The 15,950-nt window shown below is 55.9% G+C and overlaps 1 protein-coding gene, 1 long non-coding RNA gene and 1 other non-coding gene across 6 annotated transcripts in view; all 3 read right to left on the bottom strand.

The window, feature by feature from the left end:
* Window positions 1-4,963: 4,963 nt before the first annotated feature.
* On the bottom strand, window positions 4,964-6,818 carry LOC138373763 (uncharacterized). Its single transcript, XR_011231285.1, has 3 exons — window positions 6,754-6,818; window positions 6,028-6,121; window positions 4,964-5,025 (listed from the first exon to the last, which is right to left on the bottom strand). It is a non-coding gene; the product is annotated as an uncharacterized lncRNA (long non-coding RNA).
* A 1,738-nt stretch (window positions 6,819-8,556) lies between these two features.
* Window positions 8,557-15,950, bottom strand: part of TCF3 (transcription factor 3) — a 32,343-nt gene continuing 24,949 nt past the window's right edge. For 2 of the 4 annotated variants that reach the window (XM_069480924.1, XM_069480925.1), the window contains exons 17-19: window positions 14,187-14,322; window positions 13,785-14,020; window positions 8,557-11,038 (exon numbers count right to left, since the gene is read on the bottom strand). In XM_069480924.1, the coding sequence (XP_069337025.1) occupies window positions 10,896-11,038; window positions 13,785-14,020; window positions 14,187-14,322 (515 nt within the window). In that variant the 3' untranslated portion in view covers window positions 8,557-10,895. Of the gene's footprint in view, window positions 11,039-11,362; window positions 11,590-13,784; window positions 14,021-14,186; window positions 14,323-15,950 lie in introns of all 4 variants that reach the window. The other 2 variants (XM_069480926.1, XM_069480927.1) reach the window with 2 other exon arrangements.
* Window positions 14,857-14,959, bottom strand: LOC138381102 (U6 spliceosomal RNA). The gene has a single exon (XR_011233041.1). It is a non-coding gene; the product is annotated as a U6 spliceosomal RNA (small nuclear RNA).

Genomic DNA, 15,950 nt, shown 5'->3' with positions numbered 1-15,950 from the left:
GCACAGTGGCTTACTCTGGGAGGCCAAGGCCGATGGATTCTTTGAGCTGGGGAGTTCCAGACCAGCCTGAGCAAGAGCGAGACCCTGTCTCTACTAAAAATAGAAATTACCTGGACAACTAAAAATATATAGAAAAAAATCGGCCAGACATGGTAGCACATTCCTGTAGTCCCAGCTACTCGGGAGGCTGAGGCAGTAGGATTGCTTGAGCCCAGGAGTTTGAGATTGCTGTGAGCTAGGCTGACGCCACGGCACTCTAGCCGGGACAACAAAGTGAGACTCTGTTTCAAAAAAAAAAAAAAAAAAAAATGGTAAGAGTAATTAATTCGCCTCACAATTGATCACTTACAGGTAGGTATTCATCTGACAGATACATTCACATAGGTCTGAAATTGCATTACTACAAGGGCATTATTTTAATAGCAAATAACAGGAAATGAGCATCCCTTGGTAACAGAGTGGCTGATAAATGTTGGTGCGGCCCCACTTTGGAATACTAGGCAGCTGCCTAAAAACTGGATAAGCTCTGTGTTTACTGAAGTGGAAGGACTCCTCCGGGAAACAAGCCTTAAGTGAAAAAAGCAGGCATACAATGGTGTGTAGCAAATACCACTATTTCTATTTAAAAAAAAAATATATGGCCATGGCTGGGCTCCGTGGCTCACACCTGTAATCCCTGCACTTAGGGAGGCCAAGGCAGGAGGATCACTTGAGCCCAGGAGTTTCAGTCTAGCCTGAGCAAGAGCGAGATCCTGTCTCTATAAAAAACAGAAAAAATTAGGCGGGCGTGGTGGTGCGTGTCTGTAGTCCCAGGTACTTGGGAGGCTGAGGCAGGAGGATCGCTTGAGCCTAGGAGTTGGAGGCTGCAGTGAGCTGTGATGCCACCACTACACTCCATCCTGGGCCACAGAGCAAGACCCTGTCTCAAGGGGGAAAAAAAAAGGCCACTATGGATTAAATGTCTGTGTCCCCCACAAATTTGTATGTTGAAGTTCTAAACTCCAATGTGACTGTATTTGGAGGTGGGGTCCCTGAGGAAGTATTTAATTATTAATAATTAAAGTTAAATGAGGGCTGGGCGAGGTAGCTGTGACCCTAGCACTCTGGGAGGCCAAGGCAGGAGGATCGTTTGAGCTCAGGAGTTCGAGACCAGCTTGAGCAAGAGCAAGACCCCCTTCTCCACTAAAAAAAATAGAAAGAAATTAGCTAGACAACTAAAAATATATAGAAAAAATTAGCCGGGCACAGTGGCACATGCCTGTAGTCCCAGCTACTCGGGAGGCTGAGGCAGAAGGATTGCTTGAGCCCAGGAGTTTGAGGTTGCTGTGAGCTAGGCTGACACCATGGCACTCTAGCCCAGGCAACAGAGTGAGACTCCGTCTCAAAAAATAAATAAATAAATAAATAAAAAATAAAAAAGGTTAAATGAGGTCACAAGAGTGGGACCCTGATCAGACAGGATTAGTGTTCTTATCCCAAGAGGCACCACAGGGCCCACTCCTGTCCACAACGTTTGCACACAGTTGTAAGCCAGGGGAGCCTCACTGGGAGTCCGGGAGTCCACCCTGCCCAACTTCAGCCTCCAGAATTGTGAGAAGGTAAAGTTCCTTTGTTTAAGCCTCGAAAAATCTGTGGTATTCTGTCATGGCAGCCCTTGCAGACTAATACCATAGTTGTTTCCACAATATGCTTACATATGCCTAGAACGTTTCTAGAAGAATTCTCAAGAAATTGGCAAGAGTCAGGGAGAATGACAGGTGCACTGGGGAGGGGGACTGACTTGGTCCCATAGACCTTTCTGTGCCCCTCGTGATGGTGTTGAAGGCGGGAAGCAGGTGCCATCCCAAAAGGGCTGCCTAGTTGACATATTATTTTTTTTTTTTTTTTTTTTTTTTTTTTTTTTTTTTTTGTTGAGACAGAGTCTCACTTTGTTGCCCAGGCTAGAGTGAGTGCCGTGGCGTCAGCTTAGCTCACAGCAACCTCAGACTCCTCGGCTTAAGCGATCCTACTGCCTCAGCCTCCCGAGTAGCTGGGACTACAGGCATGCGCCACTATGCCCGGCTAATTTTTTCTATATAGATTTTTTTAGTTGTCCATATAATGTCTTTCTATTTTTTAGTAGAGACGGGGTCTCGCTCAGGCTGGTCTCGAACTCCTGACCTTGAGCAATCCACCCGCCTCGGCCTCCCAGAGTGCTAGGATTACAGGCGTGAGCCACCGCGCCCGGCCGACATATTATTTTTGACACCGTCTCCATCTGTTGCCTGGGCTGGAGTGCAGTGACATCATTATAGCTCACTGCAGGCTCCAACTCCTGTGCTCAAGTGATCCTCCTGCCTCAGCCTCCCAAGTACCTTGGACTACAGGTGTGTGCCACCATACCTGGCTAATTTTCTATTTTTAGTAGACACAGGGTCTTGCTCTTGTCCAGGCTGGTCTCGAACTCCTGAGCTCAAGTGATCCTCCCACATTAGCCTATATTGATTATTTCAAGTTGAAAACATTAGAGACATTTTAGTTTCAGAAAGGGTAAGATGATCTGTCTCTTCTTGAAAGCAACAAGCCATAAAGATTCTGCTGGGAGGGGTACCCTGTCTGTACCAGGGTGAGAAAACAGCCCTTGTCACCAGAGACATGGAGGTGATTGGACCTGAATCAACCAAAACCACATCTTCCACTGGTTTTACACCTCCCCATGTAGCTCCTAAGGACGCCCCTAGAAAACTTTCTGTCTCTAGCCAGATTTTCTTTATCTTGTCATTTCTTCTCTACTTTTTCATTTTTTGTTTAGAAAGTACAAAAACATCTTGCTTTGGCCACTTCTTCGGGAATTACTCTCCTGTGAAATCCCCATGTACATGTAAAAGTACTGAAATTTGTATGCTTTCCTCATTAATCTGTTTGGTGTCAATTTGGTTTCTAGATCTAGCTGAAAAGCCCATTCATTAAGAGATACAAGGTGGGTTAGAGGTGAACTCTGGTTTCCTTACAGTTTAAAATGTCTACACACTCTGGGAAGCCAAAGTGGGAGGATCGCTTAAGGCGAGGAGTTCGAGACCAGCCTGAGCAAGAGCAAGACCTCATCTCTACAAAAAATAGGAAAAAAATGAGCCAGGCGTGGTGGCGCCTGTAGTCCCAGTTACTCGGGAGGCTGAGGCAGGAGAATCGCTTGAGCCCAGGAGTTTGAGGTTGCTGTGAGCTAAGCTGACGCCACAGCACTCTAGCCTGGGCAACAGAGTGAGACTATGTCTCCAAAAAAAAAAAAAAAAAAGGAAAAAAAAAAAGGGTCAGGCCTGGTTAGTACTTGGATGGGAAATAAAATGTCTACACATTCTGATAGCCAGTTTTCCTTTTAAAACTCAGAGCCAAATTTTCCCTTTGAGTGTGGGCTGGGTGTAGGGCTTATTTCTAACAAGCTAGACGTGGAGGAAGTGACAGCATGAGAGTTATGAGGTTAGCTCATAAAAGCACATGGCCTTCTCCTTGCTCTCCCTTGGATCAATTGCTCTGGGGAAGCCTGTGGCCATGTTGTGAGGATGCTCAAGAGGCTCTGTGTCAGGCTTCCGATGGGGAGGAACTGAAGCTTTCACCCATCAGCCACGAGAGGGTGCCAGCTTGAGGGTGGCTCAAACCCCTAGCTGAAGCTTCAACTGCAACCTCACAGGACCCTGAGCCAGAACCACCCAGATAAACCATTCTCAAACTCGAGCCACAGAAACCGTGAGATAATGAATGTTTGTTGCTTTAAGCCACTAAGTTGTGCGGTAACTTGTTCAGGCAGCAACAAACATGCTGAGCAGCAGTTATCCATGAAACTTTTTAAATAGTCAAACAATTTCTGCCAGCCACTGGACAACTTGCTTAGATTTGCAACATTTTGGAGCTGAAGGGACCCCCGGGTCACCTGAGCCACTGGGGCTGCAGCCAAAGTAACTGCGTCACCAGCATGATCAACACCCAGGTGGGGGGCAGGTTTCACAGTGAGGTTTAATGCTACACGCATTAAAACATCCAAGCTGTTTTCGAAACATGAGACATCTTAAGTAACGCTGTGGATTTCCTCGGGGTCCATCCGGAGGGCTTGGGCTGTTCCTGATGCAGCAGGTGCTACCATGGCAGAAGCTGGCACCACCAGACCACCGGATGCCTGGAGGGGAAGGGGACAAGGCAGGGTAAGCAGAGATGTCCCTTCCACCAGAAGCTGGCTGTGCCAGTGTCATGGGGACGCCAGTTCACCAGACACTGAAATGGCACAGGCTCTGGGCTGCAAGTGGTGACAAGGACAGACCCCGTAGCCAGATTCTGTGGCCCGTGTCCACACTGAGCTGTGTAGCCTTGGGCCTCAGGTTCCCATCTGCAACATGGGGGTGTGAGAGTCGTGCCCACGTGGGACTGTCAGGTGGGCAACGAGCTCTGACACAGGCCAAGTGGCTGGCACGGCACCCGCACCATGTAGAAACATACGGGTGAGTCTAAGTCCTCGAGTGATGCCCAAGGCAGCTCCTCGGGACAGTGGCCGTGGAACATCCTTAACCTTCCCCATCTGCAGAACGGGCATCCATCCTGCCAGGGCTGGGGTACAGACTGAGGTGGCCAGCACTGCTGAGGCTCCAAGACTGCCAGGAGCCGTCCAGCAGGAAGGGGCCAGGCCCACTCCCTAGTCACACAGACCAAGGCTGCTGGGCTGGCAGCTCTGTGCCGATGGGTGGAAGGTGCCAGAAGGTGCCTCATGCGGAGGCCCGCCCTCATGTAGTACTCTCCAGGTGAATGATCCAGGGGAGTCCCTGAGACCTGCCAGCCCTAGCTCTGGAAGCTCAGGGAACCGCCTTGTGCATCATCTGGCAGCCACGACTTTAACATGCTTGCTGGGACTTACCAGAGGGGTCCATGGACGGTCATTTTGATTAATCGTCCTTCTTAAACTTGCCATTGATGTAAGGCACCCAGTCCAGAATCAGCCGCCAGTCGGTCATCCATACCAGCCCCACAGCACCCACGGTGCCCCACGTGCCCGCCGTGGGCATCCTGCCAGAGGGAGTGGGCAGTCAGGCCCCACTCGGGGCTCACCCTCTGGGGGGCCTCTCCTGCCCCCACAGCTGGTGCCCCCCACCCCCAGCCCGGAGCTACTCTGACTAGTGCTGTGGGCTCTGCAGGACTCAGGGAGGCGCCATGATCAAAGTACCTGTTTTAAACAACAGAGGGGGCGAGTCACTCCCTGAAGACACACAGCCAGGGTGGCAGAGAGTGGCGATGGGAACTGAGGCATCAGGGTCCGAGTCCACACCCTTGCCCACCACAGCACACACTGGGAAAGTCCAGGATGGCCCAGCAATCCCACCCCCTGGCATTCACACCCCCGTAGAGTGTGAACCAAGGCACTCGCTTCTAGTGTACTCCCAACCTGGGTGCCCCATTGTGTCCTCTCACTTGCTTTGGGGAAAGCCAGCTGCCACTGCCACATTGTGACCTGTGCTATAGAGGAGCCCATGTGGCAGAGAACGGAGAGCAGCCTCCAGCCAACAGCCACGGGGAACCAAATCCCGCTGACAAACACGTGAATGAGCTTGGAAACTGACCTGCCCCAGCCAAACCTGACCTCCACCAGGCACTGAGGAAGGACTTACCATGACCACACTGATCGCCCCGCAACCACATTGTCTCCCCTTTCTCAGCCTGAGACACCAGGGCCCAGAGAAGGTGTGATCTGTGGGGTACCCAGTTAGTGAGGAGGGACCCTCCGAGCCCCGAGTCTGAGACACAACCCCAAAGTGCCCCCGGGAAGGGGACTGAAACCTGCTTCCTGGTCTACCAAAGCCATGGTCTGGTGGGACAGGGCTGCACCCCAGTCCCCTACTTTATTAATTCAGGCCAACCACACCCCACAGATCTCACTGGTCTACTTTGTCTTGCAACTAGTGTCAGCCCACAGGGTTCTGTTTATTACTGCGTGTCGAGCACACAGTGGGTGCTCAATAAATGCTTGTTGACTGAACGAAAACACGGATGGGGGCGGGTCACTGCACTTACCAGGCAGAGATGGGAGTGGACCCACCACACCTGGGAGAGGCAGCACTGACTGCCCCGGGCCGCTGTGTTCTCCCAGGCCGGAGAGTCACCCAAACTGTAAAGTGCCACCATCGCGGTCCACCTGAAGGTCCCCGCCAGCTCCAGACCCCCCACCCCCAACTCCCACTTCTGCCTCCCTGTCTGGGGTGGAGAAGCATGTTCCAGCGCGGGGACACGCCGCCAGGCACAACCGCTTGTTTCTTAGCGCGCCACATGGGGACACCGGTCAGCGCCTGCCCGCTAAGGCCACCCCCACCCCGTCCCGCCGCCCGCGAGCAGGTGCAGCTGCAGGTTTCACGCTCCTTGGCAAAAATCACTAAAAAATAATAATAAAAGCAAAGCCAGAGGCTTAGAGGTTTAGTTTCAGGCCCAAACACCTGAGCCGAGGGCGCCGGGCGCAGGTGGGCGTCCGCGGGCGGCAGAGCTGCGCACCTTCCGGGCGACTCCGTCCAGGTGGGCACCAGTGGGATCCCCACGTAGAGACGGGGAAACTGAGGCTCTGGGCGACTCAACCACGGAGCCGGGGATGCTAGGCTTTGCCCTCGGACCCGCCGCGTCCCGCGCGCCCCGGGACACACCGCCAACCACTCTGGGCCTCAGTTTCCTCTTCTGTAACCGGGCGCAACAGGGGGCCCCGACCCGGCCAGAGGTGGGAGCCAGGGGGAACAGCGGGGGAGGCGTCCTCACCAGTTCCTCGCCAGCTCACGGTAGCGCGGGCCCAGGAACCTGGTTAGCATCTCGGCGCCGTCCACACCGTCAGGGTGACCCGTTCGGGTCTGTCCAGCCGCACTGCGCAGGCGCGGGCGCACTGCGCAGGCGCACAGGGGAACCCCGCCCCGGCATGCTTGGCGCGGGCCGCCGCTGCGCGCGCAGACTCGGAAACTCATTGCAGTCACTTCCGGGGAGGGCCTTATTGGGGCGGGCGTGGCTTCTTGACCTCGTGATCTGGCGGCTACCGCTTGTTGTCTCTGCGTCCGGTGGTCAGAGTGGCCCACAGCCACACGGCCATCTGTAACTCAGTCCAGCCCGGAATACTGGGCTGGTGACTTTGTGCCCCTAGTATGTGCCAGGACATTATTTACAAGGAAGGAAGCTGCGACCCGACGGGGAAGGTACTTGCCCAGAGGCGCACATAAGGGAAGGGCTGGGACTTAAACCCCTGTGGGAGGCGTCCCGGGTTCTCACCGCCGCGCTGCTGGATTATTATTACAAATCTCTCTCCATCTCTGCTGTGTCTGGCGTCTCACTGAACACGATGTCCTCAAGGTCCAGCCACACTGCAGCCTGTGTCATAGCCTCATCCCTTTTCATGGCTGAGTGATACTCCACTGTGTGGATGGACCACGTTGTGTTTATCCATCCATCTGTTGGTGGACACTTGGGTTGTTTCCAAAATATATTTATTTTCACCGTAGAAACAAAACAGAATGGGGTGACAAAGGCAGCCTCCTCGACCCTCCGGGCAGAGCTGGGCTTCTTTCCCCGTCCCCACCGTGCTATTTCCTGATTACTGCAGAGCAAACCCCAACATGAGCTTCATTGCTAAGTAGCCACTGCACCCGGCCAAAGGAATCTTTTTTATAAAAGGAACAGCTACGATTCCATTACCGAACCAAAGCAGTTCTAAAAATAATTGTTTGAAGTCACCAAGTATCCAATGCTTGTATTTTCCATTGTGTCCAAAGTCATAACTTGTCTTTACGCTTTGACACGGAACCCAGGGAAAGCCCAGAATCCAAGATCGATTGCTACATCTCTTGAATCTCTTTCCACTGACTTCATCTCTTTAATTTTCCTTGCAATTTATTCACAGAAGAAACAGGATGGAGTTTCCTTGGCCGGGTCTTGCTGGTAACCTTGTGGCCTTCTGTCCCCCCGGGAGACTTGGTGATGTTGGGGGACATGTGTTGTCACGACTGGGTTGGGGGTGCTCCTGGCGTGGAGTGGGTGGAGGCCAGGGGTACTACAGTCCCTTCTCCCCTGGGAGCTGTGCCCATGATTTGCAGGGGACTGGTTGTGGGGGTACATCGCAAAGGCCCCACTCGGGAGCCGAGTTTCCCCCACAGGAACAGGGAGCCATGGACGGTTTCAGAGGGGAAGTGACGTGAGCAGATTTGGGCAGCAAGGCTGGAGGCAGGGAGGTCAGTGAGAAGCCAGTTCCACCGGCCCAGGACACGGGGAGTTCTGGAGCCCTGGGGGTGGGAGGACGGAAGGTCCAGGTCGTCCCTATACTCAGGGCTGCCCTGCAAAGTGCAGCACCCCAGGAAGGGGCTTTTCCCCTGAGAGTCAATCCTGCTTCCAGATCCGCTGGAGCCCTTGTTCCAAGTGCAGGTTCCTGGCCTCCCCCGCGGAGCTGTGGACCCAGAAGTTCCCTTTGCTGCAAACAGCACAGGTGCACGCACCTCCTACCCACCCCCCCGGCAGGCTGCACTCCATGACGCGTGTGTTGAACCTCAGACTCCTCCCTCCGTTCACACATAAGCACCCAACACCTGAAGGACTCTGTGGAGTATTGTTGGTATAAAATGTCACATTTATTGCTACACTGCTGTTATATACAGGTCACCAAATCGACTTCAGAGAGGATCGTTTAAAAATCCCAAATAATCCAGCCAGCTGTGTTGACACGTACAAAATTATTTTTCTTAAAAAAAAAAAAAAAAACAAAAGACTTTGTTTTGAAAACCAGTTATCTTGAGGCACTCAGAGCACAATGTCCCCCAGCAACTGCAGTTCTTCCCCCTGCTCACCTGCTATGTATTCTCTTCCTTCTCATGCTGGGTTAATCTTATTACATATATATAACTTAAATTATGTATATAATACACAGTTCCAGAGTCTACGGGGCCTTGGGGGTTCATGGCAGCTTCTCGGCCGCTGCCTGTCTGGATGTATGGACAGGACTAGAGCAAAGAGGGAAATAAAGGCAGGTTCCCTAAGAGACAAAACCCACACGGACCAGGGGGAAGTGTCCACAGAAGGCGAACTGGCCCCTAGACCAGACAGCTCTGTCCTGTGCCCACTGTCCTTGGCAGACCCCACGGGACACCAGAGGTCAGGGGGCAGCCCCCAGGCTGTGGATCGCCCCACCTCGAGCTGGCCTTGGGGCTCTCCTCGAACCTCCCGTTGGGCCTCAGGTGGGGAGGGAAGTCAGACAGCCCTGGCTCTCCTAGGGGCAGACGTCTGAGCTGCTGTTGGGTGAACACAGCCAGCCTGGGGTCCGTAAGGCCTCTATGTGGGGGTAAGGAAAATGAAGGCACCCGGCAGACCTGACCCCACACCTGGGTGACACAGTGACCAACCACCCTGGTGGCCCTGGGACAAGTTTGGTCTCCTCACAACATGAGACCACAAAAGGGGGTTTGGAGAGAGACCTGAGTGCTGGGAACACAGCACAGATGGCCCCAGGAGTGGCCCAGCTCTTGGTTTTGCAGTGGGGACAAATGGGAGGCCTGGGGGCCTTTATGGGGTCCGCCCTGGCCCTCCTCCCTGTTCCAGCCATTCTCGGCCCCAGGCCCTGCATAGAAGGGCAGCAGGTGTGGCCCCAGGGCCCAGGAGTGCTCCCTGGGGTAGGGTGTGTTCTGTGCTGGCCCCCTAGCCACAGCCCCCCTGCCAGGGCCCAGAAAATGGGCTTGGGTCCCTGGGTGGAAGGAATGAAGGGTGGGGTGTCTGGGGAGGCCCCCAGCATGCATCAGGGATCGTTGGTCCCAACAAAATGCCCCCTTTCGGAGAGGTGTGCAGGGTCCCAGGGAAGGCAGCTGGTGAGGAGGGGGGCAGGTGCCTTGGGAGCAGCTTCACCTGGGAGGAATGTCCCCTTCCCTGCAGAAGTCCCTTCCCCACAAGGCCAGGAACGGCGGGAGCCTGTGCCCTCCCTGAGTGGGGCAGAGGACGGCCGGGACAGCCCCAGGAGGTCCCCCACCGGGGCAAGGCCCATCCGCTTCACTCTCCACAACACTAAGAAACCCCAGCACCCAAGGAACACAACAGGTGACTACATGCCTGCCTGTCCCTGCGCCGTCTGTGTGCAGTGGCTTCGGGAGTGGAGGGGTGTGGGCACCTCAGGTTTACATTGGGTCTTTTTAATGCAACTTTTAATAATCTGGTTGATCATGAAATGCAAAACTCAGTTCTAGAAACAGCAGCAGAAATAGCAAGAGACACGAGACTTTTATACAAAAAAATTTGTTGCTTACAAAACATATGCCAAAAAAGCTTTAAAAAAAAAAACAAAAAAGATAGACCAAGACCATCCTTACTAGTTTTCTTCTACATTAAGGAAAAAAAAAAATCTCATAACTAATGTTCTTTTTATTTTCCTTAAAAAAAAATAGGCTTAGGCACGATTTGCTGGCAGCTTCTGAACAAGCTGCGTTTGCACAGCATCTCCCTCGAGTGATATGTTTCGGTTCTCGTTTTAGAGTTAAGGCATTTTCTTTCCTTTATGACAAAGTGTATATTTTGTTGCTTGCTTTCGGTTTTGTTCCCCCCCACCCCAAAATGCTCCTTTCGGCCCAGGCAACGGGGCCCAGACACAACTCGGGGTCCAGGGGGCATGTCACAGGTGCCACAGCGGCTGAGACTTGGGGCAGGGGGTGGAGGCCAGTGGGGGGTGGGCCAGGGAGCCGGGCAGATCCCCCACATGGTATCGCCTGCCCAGCTCCGTCATTTGGAACCTCAGTGGGTCAGGTGTTGGCTCAATGCTGGCGATGGCGTGTGAGGCGCCACATCCAGCCCACCGAGCAGCTGAACAGCCAGCGCCTGGTGTTGACTGTTCCTCAGCCTAGGACGCAGGGCCAGACCAGATCACTTGTCCCACGACGGCGTACCTTTCACATATGCCCGGAGGGGTTGTGGGCCTCGCTCAGGCCGGGGTGGGCAGCAGAAAGCACCATCTGGGGGTCTCCAACCACACCGGACACCTTCTCCTCTTCTCGCCGCTTCAGGCAGGCAGCTTTGGGGTTCAGGTTACGCTCTGGGGGGGGAGGGGAGAGCACTGTGGAGGAGGGTCCCCGGAGAAGAATGGGAGGTGGCAGCATGGGGGGAGGGTGGGGACAAGGGCCCTGCACAGATGGCCCCTCCGTTTCTCACGTCATCTCCTTCCCAAAGAAGGCCATGGAAGGTTTAGGGTGTTGCAAAGAGACTTAGGTGTCCAGGGGTGTCTGGGGGACGTCATGGGGTCTGAATCCAGCCACTGGGAGATGCGGACAGAGACCAGGAGCCCACGCACACAGATGTCCCAGCAGAGCATGCTGCAGGGCGGGGGACGGCCGCCTGGGGACCTGGCCCGGGAGCCTACCTCGCACCTGCTGCTCCAGGCCCAGGATGACCTGCACGGCCTGCTGCAGGATGAGCAGTTTGGTCTGCGCTTTGTCCGACTTGAGGTGCAGCTGGCACATGCGCCCCAGCTCCCGGAAGGCCTCGTTAATATCGCGCACGCGCACCCGCTCCCGTGCGTTATTGGCCATGCGCCTCTCCCGGTCCCTCAGGTCTTTCTCCTCCAGGGACAGCACCTCCTCTGTACTGCTGGGTCACAGCACGGGGCCTCAGTTAGTGACGGGCCAGGGGTGGGCGGGAGGGCGGGGATGGGCTGTAAGGAGGCGATCCGGCAGGCTGTGTTTGTGCTGGTGTGGGTGGCAGTGCAGGCACACTGCTGGTGTCAGTGTGGGCACACAGCTGGTGTGGGTGGCAGTGCGTGTACACAGTTGGTGCCAGTGTGGGTGGCAATGCGTATACACAGCTGGTGGCAGTGTGGGTGACAGTGTCAGTGCATGTGCTGTTCGTGTGCTCAAATCCATAAAAATGTGCTCATCCGCGTGCACAGGGAACATGTCCCGTGCTGCGTGGAGACCGCAGCTGCACTCTCCCGTGTGTCTGCGTGGCTGCCCACTTGCACGTGTGCTCGCACCCAGCTCTAGGGGAGGCTGCGTACATGGTTGTACCCAAGACGGACCAATGCCTCACTGCTCCCAGATATTTATGTGGAGGGAGGTAGGGCCTCGGTTTCCCCATCTGGAAATCTGTGGGGGGGCTGGTCCCCTTGCCCCGAGCTTGCGACACATGCCCGGGGTGGGCTGGGGAGCAAGGGAGGCCCAGCGCCCTACCCCAGTTCCTCCTTCTCGAGGAGACGACCTTCCCCACTCAGAGCAGTGCCTGCTGGGTGATGGAGAGCTAGGCCTGGCCACAGCACCGTGGGGGGTGCCAAGAAGGCCTGGCCCCCTAAGCCCAGGACTGGGGAGTCAGGGACTCTGGGTCGGCACCCACAGGAGCAAACCCGCTCAAACCCTGTGAGACCCCCATGCTCCAAGGGGCCTCAGGAAAGTGTCTGTTCCTCACAGTGACCTCTGGCTGCCCAGGCGGGCCCCTGGCCTCCACGTACCAGCCCCCACCCCACCCCCCCGAGGACCTGCCTGGCTAGAAGCGGCTCTAAGGCCTCCAGGAAAGCAGCTGTCATTGCCACAGCGAAGAGTCCCTGGGGCAGCTGCAGCCCACCGGGCACACAGCCCGTGCCATGCGCAATGCTGAGACCCTTTTCTGTCTCCTGCAAATCCCAGCTCGGGCCCTTCTAGCTGTGGGCTCTGGACAAGCGACTCCAGCCCTGGACAAGTCTCCTCCTCAGCATAAATGCTAATCGCCATCATCACCCTCCGCTCTGGGTGGTGCCAAGACAAGACACAGGTAAGGCCTTGGGCCAATGGCCTGTCCCTCCTCCTCCCTCGCCTCACCTGCCTGCCTGCCTGCCCTGCCCCTCGGGTGGCGGTGGTGGCGGCCTCTGGAGCCCAGGACAAGCGCGCAGACCAAACTGACAGTGGGGACTGGGGGCCGGCGTGTTCCCTGGGTCTCCTTTCTTCCCTCAAGTCCCACTGGGGGATTTGGGGAGGAAGGTCCCCCGAGGGTGCAGCCCTGGCCATTCCAGGCGTCGGGCAGCAAGTGCGAGGTGAGGGAGGGCCGCCGGGGAAGCAGCGGGGACAGCGGGGACAGCCGCAGACGGGGCGGGGGACAGCGCAAGAGGCAGAGAGCAGCGCAAGAGGCAGAGAGAAGAGAGGTGGGGACACAGGCAGGACACACACACCGCTGTACAGATGTTCAGAGCTGAGGGACAGTGGGCGGGACAGGGCGGGCCGGGGCTTGGCTCCGGTCCAAGCGACAGCGCTGCAGGAGAGAAAGGGTTAACGGCGCAGGATGGGGAGGAGTTAAGGAAGCAGTTGCCAGCAGGAGGGGAGGAGGGAGCCAAGTCACATTTGGGGACTGGTGGGGACGTCTGTCTGCATGTCTGCATCCTTCATCCTCACCCAGCCCTGGGAAATGGGTGTGGTTAACACCCACCTACAGACGGGGAAACTGAGTCAGAGAGTGAGATGGGCTCATGCGGCCCCATGTGGCACCTGCTCAAGGTGAACAGTCGGTGCCAGCTCCTGCCTCTGGGCTCCAGGAGCACTGGCTCTGCGCCCCAGGCTCTGGGCTTCCTGGGAAGGAAGTGCCTGGGTGCATGGGGGCCGCTGGGGGCTGGGGACACGGTTCTGAGCCAAAGGGCCCAGGTCTGCAGGGCTGGAGCACAGAGACAGGCTGGTCCTCTGCCCCAGAGGGGGACGAGGAGGCGGCCAGACGAGGGGACATCACTGCAGGGTGAGGGCGGGTGGGGGGGGGGGCGGACAGCAGGGCAGGAGCGGCGGGAGGGTGGCGCACTGCGGGGACGGCTGGTGGCCCGCGCCCCCACTGACCTCGCACTTGCTGCTCCAAGTTCAGGATGACCGACACGGCCTGGTGCAGGATGAGCAGTTTGGTCTGGGGCTTCTCACTGTTGAGGTGCAGCTGGCACATGCGCCCCAGCTCCTTAAACGCCTCATTGATGTCGCGCACCCGCAGCCGCTCCCGGGCATTATTGGCCACCCGGCGCTCCTTCTCCCGCTCGGCCTTCTGCTCTGGGGGGAGAAGGTCGTCCTCGTCCTCGTCTGGGCTATGGGGGAGGGGCCAGGAGGGGCCAAAGGGAGACAGTGAGGTGGGGGACGGGTGCGGGGCCCGCCACAGCCTCCCGGTGCGGGCATGGGTGCAGGCACGTGTGCGTGTGCGAGTGTGAGTCCTGCCGGGGTGGGGGGCGGGTGGGGCCGAGGAAGAGCTGGCACCTGGTCCTCGTCCGGGGGGCCTTCAGCTCCTTCTTGTCCTCCTCCGAGTTATCAGCCACCGATGTGTTCTCCTCATCCTCCTTCTCCTCCCGCTTGATCTCGCCGGCGCTAGCTGCTGCGCCTGCACGCCCGAGCCCTGCAATGGGCCTGGGTCAGGGGTTGTGGCTGGCATCTAAGGCCACCTGACAAATCCTTCTTTGACCTTCTGATGAGGGGCAAGAGCTCTCCTGGGGCAATCAGGTCTTCATTTCCCAGAAACAAAACAAAACAAAACAAAAACCCCAAACACAGCCAGAATGCAACGCCTACCTCACACCATACACGGCACCAATTCCAGATAGATTAAAGACTGAAAGGTGAAAGGCAAAACGTTACAGCCTTTAAAATAAAGATACAGAAATTCTGTTGCAATTCTGGGCAGGCAGCCTTTTCTTTTTCTATTTTTGTTTTTGTGAGACAGGGTCCCACTGTCACACAGGCTAGAGTGCAGTGACGTCATCACAGCTCACTGAAGCCGTGAACTCCTGGCCTCAAGTGATCCTCCTGCCTCAGCTTCCCAAAATGCTGGGATTACAGGCGTGAGCTACGGCACCCAGCCAAAACTTTTTCTTAAAGTATTAAATGAGCTGTTTCCTTTTGGGGGGCAGAAAATTAGTTAAGTCATTTATTTAAAAATATGGAAGGCTTCACAAATTTCCATGCCACCCTTGCCCAGGTGCTCTGCCAATCTCCGTATCGTTCTCATTTCAGTCTGCGTGCTTTCTAAAGAAACAAATCAATAAACTTGACCGTATAAAATTTGAGAATTTCTGACAACCAAAAGATAACACCAAGAAAGGCTGGGCGCAGTGGCTCATGACTGTAGTCCCAGCACTTTGGGAGGCTGAGGTGGGAAGATTGAGCCCAGGTGTTTGAGACCAGCCTGGGCAACATAGTGAGACCCTGTCTCTATCAAAAACACAACAAAATGTTAAGGTCAGGGTCTCTCTCCCAGCACTGGGGACACTGGGGCCAGATGGTCCTCTGCAGTGGGGTGTCCTGGGCACTGCAGGTGCTGAGCAGCGTCCCTGCCTCCACCCACCCCATGCCAGGAGCACCTCCAGTGTGACAACCACAGATGTCCCCAGACATGACCAATGTCCTTGTGGGGGCAGAACTGCCCAGGATGAGACACTGCCCTGGGGCTAATAAAATCTGGGAAGTCAGAGAATCCAACAGCACTGTGGCTTTGGGAAACACACACACACACACACGAACGAAACCTCAGGGAAGGGTTGATTTGAAAAATCAGGCTGGGTTTTGGGGGTGGAGGGGTGTGGGGCTAGGATGGGGCCCGTGATGACCCAACTTTCTCTTCGACTTGTCATGGGTGTGCCGGGTGGTTAGCAAGGCCTGGACTTCCCCACCCATCCCCTTCCTTACTGCACATCCCAGCACCATTCTCACCTCCTCTCCCTGCCCACGTCCGGTCCACATGCAGACCCTGTGGGCTCCACCTTCACAATACCCAGAACCTACCCACTTCTCACCCCACCATGGCCCCCGCGGGGCAGGGCCTTATCTGTCCTGGGCCAGCCAGTCCCCTCCACCCTGGACCCCAGATCCCACCCTCGCCCCACATAGCCCATCCTCCCCACAGCAGCCACCAGAGGGTGCCTGTGAGCACCGAGTCAGGGTCCATCCTTCCTCTGCCCACAGCCCTCCATGGCTCCCAACTCCCCCAGAGCCCAGGTCCTCTCTGCGGCCCACCAGGCCCTGCACGAG

This window comes from Eulemur rufifrons, chromosome 2 (genome assembly GCF_041146395.1).
Source record: "Eulemur rufifrons isolate Redbay chromosome 2, OSU_ERuf_1, whole genome shotgun sequence".
NCBI lineage: Eukaryota > Metazoa > Chordata > Mammalia > Primates > Lemuridae > Eulemur > Eulemur rufifrons.
This window is presented reverse-complemented; position numbering and strand designations above follow the sequence as displayed.